This window comes from Python bivittatus, unplaced genomic scaffold, assembly GCF_059951505.1.
Source record: "Python bivittatus isolate LINGU-HERP-01145 unplaced genomic scaffold, Pbiv_v1 ctg000700_np1212, whole genome shotgun sequence".
NCBI classification, from domain to species: Eukaryota; Metazoa; Chordata; class Lepidosauria; order Squamata; family Pythonidae; genus Python; species Python bivittatus.
In genome coordinates this window covers 16,143,452-16,164,897 of record NW_028277098.1, presented here as the reverse complement: position 1 = coordinate 16,164,897, position 21,446 = coordinate 16,143,452, and the positions used below count along the sequence as shown (strand labels likewise).

Below are 21,446 nucleotides of genomic sequence, written 5' to 3'. Positions count from 1 at the left end.
TCATAATTAAAAATGGCCACTGAAAAAACAGTTAATTGGAAAAGCTACATTAAGTATATGCTGCACACACCAACAGAGACCATCACATTCGCTTCATCATCTTCCTAATCATCTTTAAAAACATACACACAGAATTTCACAGTCTCCATGTAATAAAACTGCAAGTATCATGCAAGGATTTTTAAAGAGACCCAAACTTCATGGACTGCAGTCTTTAATTAATAACTAAAATCTTGAAAGGCAATGAGATTCAGGGTTCGGAGTTACGTTATTCCCCAACTCTGTAAACGCTGTAAAGTTTTACTGTTTACAAAATATGAGGATTTTATATGCATTTCTACGTAAAGTTTAATTTACTTGTTCTATTATTTTACTTTGTCCTAAATTTCAAAAAATAGTTCCATACACGATACTAGAATTACACAAACACACAGTCATCTATGTATTAAAGACACAGAGACATAAACATGTCCATCTCATACCAACTTAGATCACTTAACAGAAATACTGTCTTTCTTTATTGTTCTCTCTGTGTGTGTGTGTGTGTGTGTGTAAAATGCTCAGTATCTAAATCAAAATGAATAAACAGCATCATAAGTATGCCACGATGTGGATAGAGTAGATTCTTATCCTATGACTTTGGAGGCTAGACTCTTCCTCACAAAAGCACAGCATGCTGCTGGACAAGAATCCTTGTAAATAATAGAAGCACATTTTTTCCTGTCTCCTCTGCAGTTACATATGGATATACAAACATGTACTGCTTTGATTGTCCAAGAAAGGGAGAGCATTTCCATTCTCTGTTAGCTTTGTCCAAAGAGCCAAAATTGCTAGAGAGGGAATGGAAAGCATACCATAAGTGCCCGTTTTGCTGCAGCCTGATGTGGTAGTTCCATGTACATCTTTTCAATGCACACTTAGAAAACAGAACAGTAAACAGGGTTATGGCGATTCCTCTATACGTAAGTCCATGAAGAAGTACACCATGCTGGAAAGGTGCCTTGCATCTGGAATACAATTTGTGATATAAAAATGAAGTTTCCAAGGTTTTTTTGTACATGTGCTTTTTGTGGGTTAAGGGATCACACATGCTGCAAAATTGCTATTAGGGCTACAAAGATTGCTTTGCAAAACAGCCAATGTGAGTATTTCAGTCAGTGACTTCAATTGTCTTCCCATGCCTCTGCATGCACAGCCGCATTGCTTTGTTCACTGTCCCTGTCCCACTGAGACAACCAGGGTAAGCCTTTGAAACCTCCATGCTGAGCCTTTCAGAGGACACAGTTGCTTTAACGCTTCAAGGAGTTCTTGCTTGCAACAATGCATTTGATGGTGTTCATAAAGCACCCTTCTCAAATACTTTGCACAGCTCTAGTCATTACTCATGAATAGAGCATAACTGCATTTTCTTCACATCCATGTTGGCACTTAGATCATAGTAAACTGAGAGAAAGTTTCATTCTTTCACAAAGTTTTCAAAAGGGTAAATAAGAACACCACAGGATATATCATTCAGAAGACATGCCATATAGCTGAAAATCAGAAATTCATGTTGTTCACTGTGGTGTAACCAATCTAAGCAAAGAGGATTTCAGGGTTAACTGCACTCAGTTTAAGCAATTTCCCCCTTATAGCTTGAATTTTAATGCCTTGCACAGAGTTGCAACTACAAAGAAGGCACAAGCAGAAGATACAAAAAGTACTATGTACAACATTATACCAGTTATTTCAGAACTATAGCACATTTAAAGTTCACATTTGCAGCCATATTTAAACAGTAGACAATTTTTTTGAAAGAAAGTTCTGCTTGCAGGAAGAGACCATGGGAACGTCCTCTCATGCAAAGTCCTGAAATGAATGAGAGCTGTGGAAGAATATCCCAGCTGTGGGAAACTGCATGCCAGATCCCAGGAGAAATAGGATGCTGTTATAAAGTAACACAAGTTCAAACAGCCCATCAAAAGGAAGTTACTTACTTCTTCTGAGTAGTGATCTGACGGAAGGGGTGGATAGTCACACTGTTCTATCTTTTTACATAAGGAATACAAGTTCATTTTGTCACCATAGAAGGGGCTTTGCAATGCAGCCATCTGTATGGAGTGATAGAAAGGACATACGTTTGCACTGGTGTAGCCGAGAGGTCACAAATGCAGAAGCTTGGCTTTGTTTTTTAAAACATCCAGTTTAAATTTGAGGTAAATACTTGTTTCCTCTCTATCCTATTCATTTGAGTCACCTCTCTCTTAAATTTGACACTCAGAATACTGGATTAGGTTGTTTCTATAGCATTACACTTATCCCTGTTGCATAAATTAATTGAAATTTCTTCTGAACCCAGATTATTCACAAATTTATTTTGTGAAATAATATATATATATATATATTATATAATATATATTATATAATTATATTTTATATATTATATAATTATATTATAAAATATATATTATATAAATATATTTTCCCTATAGAAAAACCAAGAGCCATTTGCAAACACCTATATCTTGAAATTTTAATCAGGAATCAGAGGAACTTTGGTAGAATTTACCTAGTTCACAAAGGCTCTGAGTCTGTTTTTCTCTGATAAATTTTCTGTCCCCTTTGACATACTTTGTAGCAAGAAAAACTACTTTTTAACAGGAAAGGAGTTTTTAATACAATTCGGATATAGTAAGATATTCTATGTTACAAATTGTCAATGGGCAGGTAGAATTATATTCAAAACCAAAAAGTGTTTTCTGCATCTTGGATGCATTTGCTCTAAATTGTATTTAAATATCCTTTTTTAAAAGTTATGAGAGATACAACTATAATCCAAGATACAACCAATAATAAGCAGTAAAAATGAATGAAAAAAGTTTATTATTTAAAATGGGGGTGGGAATAAATATAAATATTACTGAATGCTCAACTTCCTTCTGTTTGTAGCCCATCTTTTGCCTACAATCTTGGTCAGCTTTCAACTCATAAGGATATTTCTGAAGGTTGTAAAAGTGATCAACTGATGTATACTGAAATATATTAAGAATGTATGTAGTTATCCATTAATTTAAGAATTACTTTTCTAGAACCACCAAGAAGCTGAAAACACCATGATAAATGATAAATAAATTACACATTTACTACTCTCTTTGTTTGCATTTGGCAAACAAAGAACACAGAAAATGTTCCAGACATCTTACTAAGTTCTTAATGGAATATGGAAAAAGATAGCATCTAACTTTAAGGCAGAAGGTAATTCCCTATTTCGAAAGCACTTTGCTCTTCACAAGGGGCAGGGGATGCAATTCTGCAAAGAACTGCTTGCTTTACCTTGAAATTCCCCCGAATTTCCCCTGAAATTAAACATATGCAGTGCAAGTGCATGTCCAAGTTATATGTCTAGTGTTTTTCTAATAAAAAATTTAATCTATTGGAGCAGCCCATTTTGTAAAATCCTGGTTTTACATGGACCCCCAAACTCCATATATTTGGTACAATTGTTTTAAAAACACTTCAACAATGTTGGAACTATTATCATTAGTGTCTCCACTGCTACTTCAAGATGTTATTGCTTAGCTTTTCAAAAGCAAACAAATGCAACAATACTGCTAAGCTTCAAGAAATTTGTACAGAAATGTTCACATTGCCTTTGAAAGCCTTTAAATCTCTGAACCACAGCAGCATGAGCACCGCTCAGAGTGCAGTACTGCCCCAAAGTCAGTCACCCTTTTCTACATGTGCTAATAAGTTTGATTTTGGAAGGACAATGTGTACATTCCCCAGACAGGCAAAGCGGGTGTGAAACACGCTAGTCCACGCTGAGCTACTCAGTGAGCTTCAGCAGGGACAGGACAAGCTGAAAATGGCTCTCATCTGTCTTGTGGTCTTTGAGACAGAGCATTAACTCCTTCCCTACCAAAAAGGGGTACTGATTTTGATAATGGTACATCAATAAAGGAAAGAAAATGTGAAAAATAACAAATTCATTTTATTGAAAGAGTATCAGAGTTGCACACATTAATTGGATATCATAATTGCTGAAAACCAGGGGGTTAAGGCTCTCAAGGAAAACAACGTTTTCCAATTGCCATAATATTAAATCTCGAAACAACATAACTCATGCAGCATATTGTCCTTCAGTGCAATCAAAAACAAAATTAGAACGTTTTACCATACAATCAGCGCATATGCACAATTGCAAAATAAACACAGAGATACTTAGCACTGTAGAAATCACGTTCATTAAAAAGTACTTCTGTTTCAATGCTTAAAAAAAAGGGAAGGAATGAAGGAAAAAAAGAGAAAAAGCTGAATGTCCCCTAAGGAGTTAAAACAGGACTACTATATTTTCATGCATCTCCTGCTTTGACAGATGAAAAATGTCAACTGTCCTGTTTTTATTTTCAAGCTTTTGCACTATTCATCTGGTTCATTAGTGCATCTTGCTGCTGCCCCTGACAGCTGCTCGCCCTCTCCTCCCAGCAGCTGAATTTTTCAGGCTAATTTGATCCTCCACACTGAGACGATCACGAGAATGATTGACTTGCTCCCTGACCTCCAGGGTCTGACTTTCCTGATTAGTATTCTAGGGGTGTCTGAGGGACGAAAGCCCACTGTCTGTCTTCAGGGCTGGTGGCAATGCTCTCCCCACCACCTCTCTCACTCACTCTCTTTTTTGGGGGGAAACTGTAAGCCACCAACCTACGACCCTGTAAGGATGCAATTACTGTGCTAACAATAAAGAAAATGTGTAATATCTACTTTTCCATGTAAAGGTCCATGTAGTGAAAGCATGGCATGTTGGTTTTAATTAGTAAAGTCTACCTTGTTGCATATCAATTAACACAGGGTGATTAGAGTGTTTTGGATGGCTTTTCTAAAAAACAGTTCCAGAATATTTGAAAGTCTAATTTTCTGACTGTAAAATGAACCTTCAACAACAACAAAAAAATGTAAGTAGTTAAGGAAAGAGAGCGATTTTTAACAAACTGTAAAACCAGCCTTTTCCAATCTGGTATCTTCCAGATGTGTTGTGACTTCAACTTCCAGAATTCCCAAGCAGCAACTCCAGGAGTTGCATTCTGAACACATCTGGAAGGCAGCAGGTTGAGGAAGTGATACACCATAGAACAGCAGTGAATGGAAAGTAAATTTCATTTTAGATTCAGTTAAAGTCCAACCAAACTGCCAGATATTAATATTCAAATAAAGCATTAACTGAAGAATGATTTACTGGGAAGCTACGTAATCTTTTAGGAAAATCTCATGTACATGCTACAAATTTTCCTACTGCTAATTTGAAGAGAATATAAACCTATGGAACTAATGTAAGTTGATTAGAAATCATTAAATGCATTTTATGTTGGACATATTGAGCAAGGCAAGAGTAAATTTAAAAATTCAATCTGTATCATAATTAAGTTGCAATATTCGTGCTTTTCTATCCCACTGATGTTATTGTACCTACACTACAATAAAATCTTACTATTCTGTGAACTACCCTACAATTACTTAATTTTTATTACAAAACTAAGGGACCACAAGTTTCTGCTATTTACCGATACAACAGCTGAATGGATTTTGAGTGAGTAAAAACTGAGGGAGTAAAATAAAATTATAATCATTAATAACATTAATATTGTACTAGTTAAGATGCAACATCACATTTCTTTATCATTTTGCTGCATAATATGCCATTAATATGCCCCGATACTTGCTAAATTGCAAATCTAAAGAGCGAACAGCATCCTATTCTTAAGGCAAGTAGAAAAATTAAATTCTTTAAAACATGATCTTACTACATAATTATAATTCTCTGTCAAAAACTTAGGCAACATGATAACTGTAAGAAAGGAAAGAATAATGTAAATACAAATCTTAGTTACTAATTTCACAAATAGCAGTTATACAAATAGCAGCATCACAGAAAAAAGGAGATTTTTCTAAAAAAAACCCCTAATTTAAAATATATAAATCTCCAAAGGAATTCTCTCATTAAGTTTTTATTTGATTATTGAACATGTCTTGGTAAATAATCCAAACTACACATTAAACAGAATATGCATCCATATTACATTTCAGTAAAAACCTTATCTCATTATTAAATTCTACCAATTCTTATGTCACACAGTTAGATTTATTTTATGTCAAAAAAGGATGAAAGCTTTAGGACAAAGTTATTTTTATAACACTCCTTCACACTGTTTTAAAAATGCATTTTATGTATATTCACAATACCAATACAAAAGAAATCTTAAATATCAACTTGTTCCAATGGGTTTCCCTGTAGGTGCTAGAAAAGTTGCTTTAATGGACCTAATGCAGAGGAATCTATTTAAAACGAAACCACAGTATAATTTTAAGAATTCAATCATCAAGTGGTAGTTGAGATAAGCTATTATATACAGGGGTAAACTAAACCAAGTGTCCTTTCTTTCTGTCTCTTACTTTGTATGAGTGTGAGAGAGGATAATCATTTTAGCACTGAATTTTTTTTTAAGAAAGTGCTTGTCACAGTATATAAACAGCTCAAAAAATCCTAATATTGTAGGGGGGTTTTTGATACAGAGCTTTAGTGAATTCTGCTGAATCGCAATGCAATTTTCTAGAGCACATTTGAGTAGAAGATTTGCAAGCCAGCAGATAAAACTTTTAGAGGTAGTTAGAGACATCCAGAAGGATTTGGTAGAACTTGGTTATCTTACTGATCTCTGTATAATTAACATTTTACAGGCTAGAATTCCAACTAGCATACTGCAAGCCAAATGAAGGAATATCTGTTCCTGGTATTATTTTTCTATAGCTCCTTTAGCTCTGTATTAAAGTATTAATGATTTTGTGTTTAATCAGCTATAAACAAACGGGCAGCCCCTGATATACCATATAAAAAGGACAGAATACCAGTTTCCCAAGCTACAGTCAGACTTAGCAAAGTTTAAAGATGCTATACTTTAAGATTCACAAAACAAGAGTTTAATAATTAATGAAATAACAGATGACACTACAACTGTTGGTTCTATTACAAGCCTGGTATCTCCATTTCATGTGGGATAAAGTTTTTAATTTCAAATTGCTAACTTAGCAGCTATCCTTGATACTGAAAGATGAAGACCTTGAAAGAGATCATTTCTAAGGAAAGGTGTGATGCATTTTGAGAAGTATATGCCCAAATTCTTACAAATATTTGTGTTACATTCTCTTTATATTTTGAACTAAGGCACATGTGCAATTTTCACCATGCATATCTGCATACTTTCAGCTAGTACTGATTTAAAGAATGAAAATTCAATAGAATCGTAACACAAGTAGAAAAACATTTTCATCAACAAAACACATCAACAAATTATTCTTATTAAAAGTTGTCAGTATTACCTCATATAACAGACATCCTAGAGACCAGATATCTGATTTGAAGTTATACCCATTTTCATGTATTCTCTCTGGAGACATATAATAAGGTGTTCCCACTACAACAAATATAAATACATAATACACAAAAAATTAAATCAACTTTAAATAATGTATATACCAACATTTGCCTTGAAAATTTACTATTCAATGTTTAATTACAAAAGGGTAAACTTAAGTAATGGAAAAATTATTCCAAATAATTTAAATGTTCTTTTATAAAATTAATTTCATGATAACCCATTTAAGTAATAATAAAGTTTTCCATAATTATTAATAAACTCAATTTTTAGTAATTTAGCAATTTAAGATTACATTAATTAATATTATCAATGTTGCAAATCACAGACTGATGGAATTCTGTATTAATATGTTTTATCTATGCAGCCTTTGTTAAATAAAAACAAATATTAGTTTCATAACTAAATGGTTTCTCATTTATTTTTATTTCCTTCACTGAATGAAACTAGTTAACATGATTTTACTACATCTACATCCTGTCTTAAAAGTATATCCAACAACCAATCCCATCTTTACATTATTTAAAATGAGCAGAAAAATGCTGTTTCTATCATAATCAATAAAACTTTTAAAAGGAAGTGGCATCCTCATGTTACTAAAGCAAATATTTTTTAAAGTCTTTTTCCTAAAATAATGGGTTTATGGGTTATGTGTGTCTGTCTGTCTGTCTGTCTATAACACCTTTTAAATCATTCTAATATTTGCCAATTCACTAAATTTAACTAAAACAAAAATTAACTGCAGTTAACAGAAACAAAAGAGGAAATATAAGATACATATAAAAAACAGGAAAGTTTAGTAAGGCATGTATCATCCTGCTCTAAGAAGTTATGATTTTTTTTTCTAATTAAGTTTTATTGTTGCTTTCATTTCATTCAGATATACCATATTTGAGAGAAACCTCTCCCAGGAGGAGAGCCTTCTCTGTCACTGCCCCCGCCCTTTGGAATATTCTCCCCCCAGAGGTGCAGCAGGCCCCTATCCTCCCAGCTTTCCAGAAAGCATTAAAGACCTGGCTATGCCAGGTTGTGTGGGGTGATATATATCTTACCCAATACTGGGGGTGGCTGGCACCTTGATGATGCTCCCTGAGTGACTGCCAATTTTATATCTATTCTGGGATCTATTTTCTATTTATTAAGAGTATTGTACATTGTAATTTTAATTGATTGTAAGAGTTTTGTAAACTGCCCAGGATCATTTCAACAAGATGGGTGGTGACAAATTTGATATATAAATAAATAAAATAAAAATAATACCTCTACTCTATCTTAACAGTATGACAATTTACATGCCAGTCTCCATACAATCAATGCAGGAATGTATGATCCAAGCACATACCCACATAGGTTTCCTTACATGGTGAATGTACACAGGGTAATAGCAGGAAATCTTGACGTGAAGAGATCTCCACCTGCTTTGGATCCCACCTCACCAATAAACACATTTCTTGTAGAAACAGTACAGTCTCTACAATATGTTGCATTAATCAAGCACTCAAAAGCAAAAGTAAAGACGGCCACATTTGAAAAACTAGATTGTTTTGTAAAGTAATCTATTAACAATCCCATTCAACAAGAGTGCCATCGCAATCAGTCATTACAAAAACAGCTTAATTTTGAATGAGCATTTTTCAATCCATAGTAAATGAACTTGATTTACAATTAAACATATTTTAATCTATACCAACAGACAACTGAAATTCTTTAATTAAAAAATACATCAAACATAAGGTTTGCTGCATACACTCTGGATATGTATAATATTAACTTCTACATTTAATTATACACACAGAGAAAACTTTCTGACCTAGAGAATGTGCAGCTGTGGTTTTAGAGCTGAAAAATCTTCCCAATCCAAGATCTCCAAGTTTTACTACTCCTGTAGCAGTAATGAATACATTTGCTGGCTTGATGTCTGTAAGGAAAAAACAAAGAACTGTACTATATTTTTAACAGAAAAGAAACCCACAATTTGCAGCATTATCAAGTATTATTGTTTGATCAATTTTTGTTTCCTTTTTTTAAAATACAACAAAAATATTTTAAAATTATGAACTGTTATCTGTGACAAGTAGTATTCCAACTTCATGCACAGCTGAATTCAACATGCAAGTTACTAATTAACAATAAATATGTTTATGACTGCACTAGTTTTAGGCTGAAATCCTCTATCCACTTTTGGGGAATAAACACTATGAATTCAGCAGGACTTGCTTCTGAAAAGATATGCACTGAATTGGATAGTTCTGCACAGTATATTCTATAGATAGTGAAAAAATAATGCTCTGTGGGTGGTAACAATGACTTTATTAACCATGTTATCACCTGAAAAAAAAAATAGTATCATGGTGGTTATAAGAACTTTCTTGTTGCTTTTTGTTGTTGTTTAGTCGTTAAATCGTGTCCGACTCTTCGTGACCCCATGAACCATATTGCGCCATTCTTGTTGCTGGACCTATTAAAATAATCCATTCCCTGAATGTTCTGGGAGATTTCTACAACTTCTTTGGGCTGCCAGCTATGTTGCTGAATGTTTGAATAAGGAGTTGATATAGGGGTTGATATAACAGCCTAACCCATTTTGAAACCAGATTATGCAAAGGATTGTCTTCTCTGTGATTATTCTAGCTGTCCACTCAGATTAACAGAAGACACTTTTCTGTCACGTTCTGAACATAGTTGCTTATGTCCAGATATGGAACTCTCGGGACTTCTGTTTGGCAGCTACCTTAATGATAAAGCAGGATCTAGACCAAGTTGGTTTAATATGAAAACCTTAAGTCATAATGAGGCCATCTTACTGATGTCAGAGAGAAGTAAATTTATCTAACCTGTTCTAGATCCACTCCAGTGACTTTCAACCTCACTAATATGTATAATCTACACATCTCACTGTCAGAAATTATTTGCTCTTATGTTTATACTATTTAAAAAATATTTAAAATGGAATGGGAACTCTTAAGTGACGAACAAGGATGGAATATGCATATTTAATATATATTCAGCAACAAGGTACTCCTATTTCAAAGGCTGGAGCTCATATTCATCTTGGTTATCCAAGAAACAGAAGGAACTACAATCCAAAAATGGTGAAAATTTTCAAACAAATTTTACAAAAACAAACTACCATTTGAAGGCCTATTCTAGGAATGGAGAGGAAATCTTATTTCATTCAATCACTGTGACTATATCATACTTTCCAGATAGGTAAATGAGTTATTACAACTTAGACTTAGCACTCATCGTATTTCTGTCCTTGGTGACAGTTAGCTAAACTGTTGGTGGATAAAATTGCTCACACCCATGCTGACTTAGATGAAATTTCTGTACAAGAGCAATCCATGAATAAGCTACCTTTAAATGAGTATTGACTGAGATGCTACAAAAATGCAAACCTTGGAAAGGAAGCACCCTCTAACCAATATGAACTTGAGCCCTACCAATCTGGGTTTGACTGGACCACTAGGAAAGAACCAGTCAGGCTGATATACCTTATTAAGAGGGGATGATTCTTACATCCTTCAAAAAGACAGAAGCAAGGTTTTTTTATTATTATTTTTTAATTTTAGTAGACCCATATGTGAATAACTAATGATTAAATTACATTCAGCTATTCCTCAGGATGGCCATTAAATGTCGATATCATTTTGTTTTGTTTTGTTTTTAGAGCCAAATTCATATAGGTGGTTCTTCTGTTTGGATCTTGGACAAGAAGTTCAATTATTCAAATAACACAAGCATAATTTTTATAACTTAATTAAGAAATCGGAGAGATTTCTAAAATTGAATTAGTTTTATTTTCAACCAGCAGTAACTGATATTTGCACTTCAGTTTGTCATACTGTCGTATTAAAATCCTACTGACTGACCAGGAATAAGATTTCCTGAAGCAAAGTATAATTACTCAATATGCTACAACTGTCCTTAGTTGATTTCTCCACCATGACTTTAGATGATTTCTATATAATAAGATTTTTAATAAGCCCAAGATATAATGTTAAAATCTAGCCTCACAGAACTTATCAAATGTTCTCCTGTACTTCATAATTCGGCAGGCCAATAAACAGAAAAGTTGTTTCCTACACATTTTTAGTTGGAAAACACAATTCTAAGAAACTTGAGATGGGCCAGTCTGCTATACATGATGCCTCACTGGTAAAGTTGGGCCTGGGTTTTCTGCCACCATCCAGGGCACCAATGACAAGGAAAAGACAAGGCTTGCTGCATCTCTGGCCAGTGAAGGAGCAGCTAGAGGTAGCATGCTTCCATTCTTCCTGCAAGGAAGAAAAGTTTGATCTAACTGCCAGTTGCAATAGGACTACAGAGCCCAAAGAGGTATAATCTGGCCTCCATCCACCAGTCACAGAAACAGTAAAAAGGGTTCCTGGATTTTGTATGCGTGCATATGTTTGCAGAGACTGGAGTGTTTCCGTTTTGGAAGCATTACCGGTTTTGTATAGGCCCCCCAAGAAGCATGTAATCAAAGGGAGGGTACAAATCTTTAAGATAAAAATAAACATCTACCACACATAAAACAGCATGCATATGAATGTAGATTACTCATTTTAATTCACATGATAAATTCAAATGATATTATAAACACACACACACACGTAACTGATTGAGCAGCTGATATATCTCATAAAAAAATAAACAAATGTAACTAGAGAATAGAGAATATGTTAATTATTTTTTTTAAATTACATACGTAAAAATGTATCTTACTTATCTATCTTAACAAATAAGAACAACTGGAAGAGGCCATCACATTCTTTTGCAGTTCATGTAATATATACTTCCGTCCCGACAGCTGTACTACAGCAGTTGGGGTGAAATGCAATTTAAGTTACCTCGATGCATGACACGCCGGGAATGCATATGTTCCAAGGCACTGCACAGCTGAACAAAGTACTTCCAAACTGTCCTTTCCGGGATCAGCCTCTTCTGCTTCTTAAAATGCTTTGAAATAATAAAATAAAATAATACTGCAATCTGGATTTGTTATTCAAGTAATGAAGCAGAAGATTATTAAAATGAACAAGCCTTCAGCTTTTCAACCCAGAAATCATTAACACAACTGAGGAGGCAGGACCATGTTTAACAAAGAGAGAGATGGTTCCCGAGGGATGTGCTTTCCATGAAAAGAACAAGAGTTGAAGAAAACAGCTTGGACGAAGGGAAAGACTGATAGGTCAAGATGAGACTGGAAACTTATGTGTAACTTAAACTGAACCCTTACTTTCACAAGTGATAATCCCTCATTTGGTTAGGTCTGCCTTCTCCCCTCTTCCTAATAATGAACATAATTAGATATTAGATCATGGTTTAGAATAATATGAATGAGACAGAGGAAACTTCAGGCTCACACCTTCCCCTCCTGGTGCATTCTTTCAGTACAACTGCATGCAAGAAATAAGAAGTCGCTGCTTCAATTTTTTAATTAATCATAATTTAATATTGTTTCTGAATCTTAAATTGCAATTAATCTTAATAATAATTGGTTGAAATGACACAGTTTTGTTGCCCCAATTCTTCTTTGTTATATACATTTAAAATCTATATTGCCCTTTCTCCAAGAAATATACATGGGTTTGCTCCAGTATTTTCCTCTTAACAACCCTGGAGGAAAGCATAAGCTGAAAGAAAATTGCAAGTGAAACTCTCCGTGTACAAATACCAAAGGGATTCTCAATAGGTAATATTTAAAGTACATCTAGCTTGGCAACATGTATGTATATATGCATATGTACACATATTAAGCAAGTGCATCAGAGACAGCTAAATGCTGAAAGATCAGATTAACTCAAAAAGTTAAGCTAAGATAGGGCTATTAAAGGAGGCCAGTCTGAAACTGAATCCTCCAGAAGCTTTACTTGTGATTCAGAATTCAGAACGACACAGAAGAGTATCTGCGAAATATTTTCCTCAAATCTTCTATCAAGAAAATGCCAACAAAGAAAAATTTGAAAGTGGGAGGATGAGATTTAAGACTATAAATCTGATCTAAGGTTTACTCAGGACCTTCAGTGACAGTATTTCAGCAAAGATTATTCCAGAGTTCAGTGATGTTTCCAAAAAGTTTTATAGGAGTTTGTAAGAACCATGAGGATACTTGATTGCTTGGAATGGCTGGATGTTCATATCCTTTTGCTGCTCTCCATCCATCATTCAAGTTATCCTACTCTGCTTTCTGTGACTTTGGCATTTACTGAGAGAAGCACAAAGAGCCTTGAACTGTTTTTATTCATCATAATTCGCTTGTCCCTGCACCTGGTGTAGGCCAGATCATAATAGGAGAGATCAGCAATCTACGAATTGCATTTTGGACCCTCTTGCTTCAAAAACAAGGAGTTTTCACTCCTGCCCATCAATTTCTTTCTTAACCAATTAAATAAACCAGGCTTTGATCATAATCCAGATCTGGACACAGGTATTACTGGTAGTTTGACCAAATTAGCTTTTGAAAGGAATCTCGTTAGCCTGGCTTGTGGCAAATGAAACATTTATTAGTGGATAACAGAAAGAGTAATAGGGAGAAAGTTTCATGCAATAGGAAACAGGCAGGGAGGTGCAATCCTGAAACTTGTTTTTCACCCCTCAATTGCCATTTGAGAGAGTAAGAGAGTGATATTATGGCTGCACTTTCCTTAAGACAGGCAGTAGCATAAAATATTTAAAAGTATTTTATATTTATTTTAACATTATTTCCTCTTACAATTTTTAAAAGCTCAAATGAGGCAATTAAATGCCAGTTCCCTGAATGTGCCATTGCTGAGACCTGGATTGAATCCAAACAAATTCTGTGAACTGTTGTCCCCATAGCTGAAATTTGCATATCAGAGAATTGTTTGATGTTGACAAGAAGACAGAGACCAGAATTCTTTTTATATACGAATGAATACACAGCTTCAAGTATATGAATATAAAGTGTACTTCTTTGTTTTTAAAATTATCCCTGAAGATTTCAGCATGTACTTCTAAACAAACTTCCCTAAAAATAACAACCACTTACAAAATGCTTACCTATCTGGATATCCCATCCTTTGCTTACATCTTTAATAGTACAGTATGTACTTATTTGTATTTTGTATTTGTATTCTGCTTCACGTTTCTTTGGGTTGGGACACTGCATGGAATGCAATCACCATTATTACCACCACTCAAAATTTGCTATGGTAAATTTCCATTGTGGTAACTCTGTTTTACCAGTCATATAACAAAAAACAACAACATCAAATATCCATTGGTTAACCAAATATCCAAGTCATCATTTGCCTGACTTGAATGGAAAATGTTAAAAATAGATCTGCATGGCTACTTCTCTCATCTGCAAAAAGTAGCCGTTGCATCAGGAGACAAAATTAATTTGACCCAAAGGAGGCAATTTCATGTTCCTTGAAAGCAGGATGGAAAAGGGCTTTTTTCCTAACCTGAAGCAGAGACTAGAATTTGAGTAGCTTAGTGATGCAAAATAATATGGACATTAGTGCATACAATATTAGCATGTAGAGGTAGTCCTCGCTTACCACCACTCATTCAGTGACTCCTTCAAAGTTGTGATGGTGCTGAACAAGGAGACTTATAGCTGGTCCTTAAAGTTGTGGCCATCGCAGCATCCCCGCAGTCATGTGGTCGCGATTCAGGTGTTTGGCAACCAGCGCCCATTTACAATGGTCACAGCATCCCACGGTCACGTGATTGCCATTTGCGACCTTCACTGCTGGCTTCTGACAAGCCAAGTCAATAGGAAAGCCAGCAGGAAGTTGCAAGTTGCAGTCACATGACATCATGCTTAATGACTACATGTGATTCACTTAATGACTGGAATTGCCAGAACTGCCATCGTAAGTCAGCGCAGACATGTGATTTTTTGCTTTATGACCGTGTCACTTAGCAACAGAGTTCCCAGTCCCAATTATGGTCATTAACTGAGGACTACCTGTATTTCCCTCTTTGAACTTGACTCAGTACTAGTGATGCAGGTAAGAGGAATTCTAAACTGATTGAGCAGAGACAACAGAAAATTTAGCTTCACTAACTGAGGCAACATAAAATTTAAATTAATATTTATTTATAACATTTACAACAAACTTACCAACTGACTTTATGAAATCTCTCTTTGTCTCTGTTTTAATTAAAGATAAAATTAACTGCATCCAATAAAAACAAATAGGCATAGAGCACCACAATAGAAAAATCCAGAGTCTGACCTCATAATGTGCTATATAGAGTTTAGTAGAAGTTTAACAGTGGAAGGCATACTTTGTATGCAGATGGTGTTATGTTTGACTCCTGCTCACAAGAAAGAGCTGGAAAAGGGATCATGGGAGCAACATTCATCCTTGACACTACTAGATTCTCTCAAGAACCTCCAATGTTTCAATTTTTAAAAAGTAAAAAAACAACAACAACCAAACAACCATAGCATGATGAACAGTGAAAATGATTGGAGAATTGTTGTAACTCTGTCATTAAGATATAGTAACATGATACGATATAGTAAAACAGCTCCATTTGTAATGCTAGGAGCTGGAAACTGAGTGGTCAGAGATTTAGAATAAATGGTGGTAGGTTACTTCCTGACCTAGCACATCATTGGATTACACTATTTTCATAAAGCGTAGTGCTGACCTTTGCATGAGGGGCACAAGAGCAGCTTGTTATGTTTGTATCCCGCTTATAGACTTCCTATAGATATTTGGTTGACTGCTATGGGCACAGAATCCTGGATTAGACAGCCATTGATCTGTTCTAGCTCAGAGATTCTAATGTGAGAAGGAAGAATCTAGCTTTCTGATTTTGGGTAACTCCAAAGAGTTCTTCATGGTGTATTTTTAGATATTATTTATTTGAATCATTTTGGTATTGAAAAAAGAAAAGCTACCCTAATAAACAAAATACTTTTTAATAAATACATTAAAACAAAATAGTTAAAAATCATGCAATGTATCATAGTTAGGAACTGTAACAAAAATCTCAGAATCTAACTGCAGAAGAAGACACTTCTGTTGGTGATGCCCCATGAACTCTCCCACAAACTAGAGGAAGTGTTCTTCTAGAATGTACGGTTCCAATGCTCTTACAATCTAAGAAAATAAGAAATACAGAATATATACTTCAGTAGGTAATTTTGGCAAAATTGAATAAGTTGTTTCAATATGGTTAGCTTTCTTATTCAGTGCTCTTCTGCTTGGTTGGAAACAGCTTTTTTGTTAACAGAATATGGTTTCCTCTCATAAAGGTTACGTGATTTTTAGGTGTATTTGTAACTTATGTGCTGGCCAGAGTCTTTTTGGAGTTGGACAGCTAGAACAAATCCAATAAATAAATTAAAAAATGGTAACTTTGATTTTAAGCTAACACTTTTGGAAGAAGAAAGCATATTAATGGCACTTGACAATGAAGTACTGTAAACCATTCTTGTGAAAAGCAAGAATATCCCAGGAAGTACATTCCATCTGTCACAAGCTTTGAAAGGCAAGCTGGAAACCCAGAACACTGTGGGTTACTTAAGGGGCCTTTTTTAACCTGACACCTTGCAGATGTGTTGAGGCTTCCTATTTGGAGAATACCAGATCACAGAATACTGGTTTATCAGGACTAAGGAAAGCAGGCAATTTAGAGAAACCAATTTCAGTGAGGATATGCTGAGAGTTCTAAACAAGAACAAGAGTTCTTCTTACTTAAGAAAGGGGGGAAAATATGGCATTTTAGACATACATTAACTGAGCTTTTCTTTAGTTGGAACCCAGAAGCATGTGCAGGGGGGACAAGGGGGATCAAATTGGGAATAGCATTGTGGCATGAGCCCCATTCTTTTTCTGTGTGCTTTGTAACATTGCACAGACACCTCCGAAAGGGTGAAACTTGCATTTGCAGCACCACTATTGCCATTCTGACCAAAAGAGGAAGGTTGTTATATTAAGAGCACCAAACAGGTGGGCAAATGTTTCTTTTAGTACATGAGTTAAGGACTGGCCTTCAAGTAAACAGAAACAGTATATTATCTACTGCCCCCACAAATCTTTTTGAAAGAGCAGCCTATTTAAAACAAAACAAAACAAAATAAAAAAAGCTGGCCGAATAAAGACACAAAAATCGACAATAATTAGAGATAGCTTTAGAACTCTTAGCAGCAAATATACAAGTAAACAGTTCGAGGAATTATTTTTAACTTTCTTACAAAAATCATCACCAACTTGAGATCTTGCCATCTAATTTTATAGCTGCTTGGTGCACCTCAAGAAGTATTATTTTAAAAAGGAGATCAAAGAGTAGAGTTGGGGGGGTGTGGGGTTTGTGTGAATTGTGATTTGAGAAGGATTATAGAATTGTTCCCAGGTGCAGCTGGAGGGGATTAGAGGAGAATGTAAGTTGAGGATTAGTGAGTTTGTTCATTATAGGGATTGAAGGGAAGGGAAGGGAAGGGAAGGGAAGGGAAGGGAAGGGAAGGGTGGTTGTTTGGAGGAGTACATGGAAACCCCTAGTAGGCAATACTGGGGCAGGGATTGGGAGATGGAACAGGAGTGTTAAAGAACAGTCAGGAATTAGGGTAGTGACAAGCAGAGGGAGATATGGTGGGAAATGGGGAGTGGGCCATTATTAGGGAAGGGGGATTAGTTACTTGAGACCAATTCCCACTTCCAGCCCCTTCATCTTCATCCCCAATACCATCTTACCAGATCCTCAGAAGATCTAGTGGTGCGTTTGAGCTTACTGTGATACCTATCATAACTTACAACCAAACTGAAACATTTTTCTTTACATTGTCTTTAAGGCATAAAAAACAGATGTTGCTGCACTTTCTTCTTAGTGCATTAGAAATTGTTACACCACCAGAATATAGGTAGGTATAACTTACACCTGTTCTATACTTTCCAGTGTTTCTGGACAAGTGGAGAACAGGAGCTCCCTTTGCACATTTCACATGCCCTGCAAGTATGTCAGATGGAATGCTGAAATATCAAGCAAGCAAGGTCCCAAATCTGTCTTTAGAAATTCTCCTCCGGGTGCTTCCAAACTCTGAGGTCTGGGATCCTTTCAGTGGTAGCATCAAGTTCATGGCAGACACTTCTAAGTGAAGTGTGCCCTACTTCAGTTTGGTGCCAGATAAAGCTGCTTTCCCAATTGTTTAAATGAATTATTATTTATTTATGAGATAATGCACAAGATTCTAATTAGGTTTTCTTTTATTTTGTATATATCTAGCTGGAAATGCTGCCAAAGAGCAACATATATGAGAAGAGGAAGGAAGGGAGGCTAGTTTTAGTTTGACAGTATAGCCACAATATAGCTATAGCAGCACTACTTTTCAAACTGTTATTCAACTCTCACATCAATACAGAGTTGTTCAGATATCAAGATGGATTTACACAAAAAATAACTAAAATATATGCCTACTCTTTCTGGTTTCTCCTGCAGCCTCAAACCTTACTCAGGCTTTCTGAGGATTAAAGCCTGCCTAGTCTTCACTGTAAAGAAACAAAAGAATTACTTTTATATCCTATTATTGTGATGGGTGTGAGTAATTTTATCCTGAAAGTGCTTTGCAAATATTCACAGCGGGCATTTGAGGTTCTCTAAGATAACCCATGGGATCAAATTAAAGGAACCCCTCAAGCACTCAAAACAGCTTTACTGGACTGTGCTGTGCTGATGCAATAGCACTGGAAAAATATTTCTTCTTTGTATTGACACAGAAGTAAGCTAAGCTCTTAAGTTATGTTTCCTCACACCTGATTTGAGTTTTCCCCCATTTGCATTCTATTATCTTACTACTACGTCACAACAACATACCAACTGCTTGCTAGATGCTAAGAGCCAAATGAATTCTATTTAGTGACAATAAATGCATCAGAGTAATCACTCCGAGTCATTTCTGATTTCCATATTAAACCAGCACTCTGGTGGGAAAGTCAACTTTGCTGACAGAAAATTTTCAAAGTGTTCTCAGATATTACCCAGAATCCATCAGGGAGCCATCTTATTAGGTCATCATGCTCTTGCGGAGCAGCACTGCCACAGTAAGCCCAAATTTCACAAGAATTGTATAACCAGAACATGAGACTTGCCACAAAATCCTTTGGACCATTGTCGTCCTGCACTACCATGGCAAAAAACAACAAAATTTGTTGTATTGGTTAACTCAGTGACAAACATAAAAATCCAGAGCTGCACCAGGGAAAGAACATTCAAAATGGCCATCTGAAGTTACTATTCTGTGGTTGTCACAAAAGCTGTGATCTGAATGTTGTGTTTGTATGTGTGCGTGTACATGCATATACAGCCAACACTTTTCCTGGCATTATGCATGCACACACATACAAAGATAGCCAGGGACAACATTCAAAACAGCCATATGAGCTTCGAAGGATGCAGCTGCTTTAATACTTCAAAGAGAGGTGCTTCATTCTTATAATGCACTTTGCAAGACATCTCTTTCGAACATTTTTCATAACCCTACCTAGCATATAATCTAGCATATTTTGTTTTGCTCATTAAGGTAGGAGGGCTGTGAATATTTAAAAATGAATAGAAAAAATACCTGAATAGACTGATTTTTATATTTTTTTCCCTTTTTGTTGGATATCTTTTCTTCTAATTTAGGGTGTTTCCTAGTTTTGTTTGCTTAGCAGTTTAATGAGACTTTTCCCCAAATATTTTGTTTGTTTCTTTCTTTGTTTTGCTTGCGTAGTGAACTGTAAGGTTATTTTTTTAAGCCATATCGCTTATTATTGTAATAAATTAGAGGTTTTTCTCTTAAAGCATATAATATTATATATAATAATAATATAGTTAGTTAAATAGACATAATATTACATATATATTACAAAATGAATATTTATTGTAATGTGTGTGTATGTGCATGTGTGTGTGTGTGTTTTAAAGGAATGTTTTGACCTCATGAAAGCACAGCACCTCTTGGCTGACCATTAAATGAGTCTGATCTTTTCCAGACTTCTATGAAGGCCTGAAAAAAAAGATGCCACTGGTTTAAGAAATCCACTCATTATAGCTCAGGCAAGCCTTAAAACATAGCACCATTTTTTTCAGGCCTGCCCAGAAGCCTAACATAGATTGGGCTCTTTAATGACTAGCTAAGAGGTATGATGCCTGCAGTCACCAGGAACTCCAACTGTTTTCAAAGAATGCATAGCGCTACAAGATAGCACAATTCCATGGTAAACATTGACCAAGAGTCTAATGAAAGTAGGGACGGGAGCCCATAATACCCTGATTGGATTCCAAGAGCCTGCTTCCTGAGTATAATTACTGATTTTCTCTATTCACATAATAAGCAACATACATTCAGAGGCATTATCATTTTTCTATTGTGTTATAGCCTTTCTGCTCTACATCTAAAAAGTAGCTAGGAATGCATCTACTGCACTTCCCTCCCTCCATCCTATATTTCTAACATAAATTCATAGTACAAGAACTATGAAAATGTTTCTATACCATGACACCTTATGCATATTTAAACATAGCCAGATAAGCTGTCATTAACTTCAAATGGTAATCTGAATTCACTATATAAAACATGATGTGTATGTTAAGAGGCAACTTAAAATACCATGGAATGGAATGGAATGGAATGGAATGGAAAAAATTGGAATCAAATCTGACTGTGAGCTACTCTAGATGAAAACAGCAAAGAAAAAAATTAATAGAGTTGACTAACGTATTAACTGATAAATTCACTAGCCATAGGTTAAAACTGTGATTTACAAAAGAACATGATTATAATCAGAACATGAATAACTACCTAAGAGTTAACAGTACTAAAGGTAAACCAACATTCTCATTCTGGTACTCTCCAAAAATTGGAACTGAAGCCTAACATCCCTGCAATTGCCATATTATGGAAAGCTCCTGTAAAAAAAAAATTCTGTAAATCTAGAAAACTATATAAAATAATTTTTTATTTTATAAAGGATATACCTGTAGCTAATTTTTCAATCAGGAACTGCTAATCATCATTAGATAGCCTCAAAAATATCACTGCAATCAAAATAAAAGAATATTTATTTTAAA

General features: G+C 35.2%; 1 protein-coding gene across 4 annotated transcripts in view; it reads right to left on the bottom strand.

The window, feature by feature from the left end:
- The window catches only part of NEK7 (NIMA related kinase 7), a 63,416-nt gene that overhangs the window by 11,415 nt on the left and 30,555 nt on the right, over positions 1 to 21,446 (bottom strand). For all 4 annotated transcript variants that reach the window (XM_088153090.1, XM_088153091.1, XM_088153088.1 and 1 more), the window contains 4 exons: positions 12,263 to 12,371; positions 9,220 to 9,327; positions 7,354 to 7,448; positions 1,977 to 2,090 (listed from right to left, as the gene is read on the bottom strand). In XM_088153090.1, the coding sequence (XP_088009216.1) occupies positions 1,977 to 2,090; positions 7,354 to 7,448; positions 9,220 to 9,327; positions 12,263 to 12,371 (426 nt within the window). The remainder of the gene's footprint in view (positions 1 to 1,976; positions 2,091 to 7,353; positions 7,449 to 9,219; positions 9,328 to 12,262; positions 12,372 to 21,446) is intronic.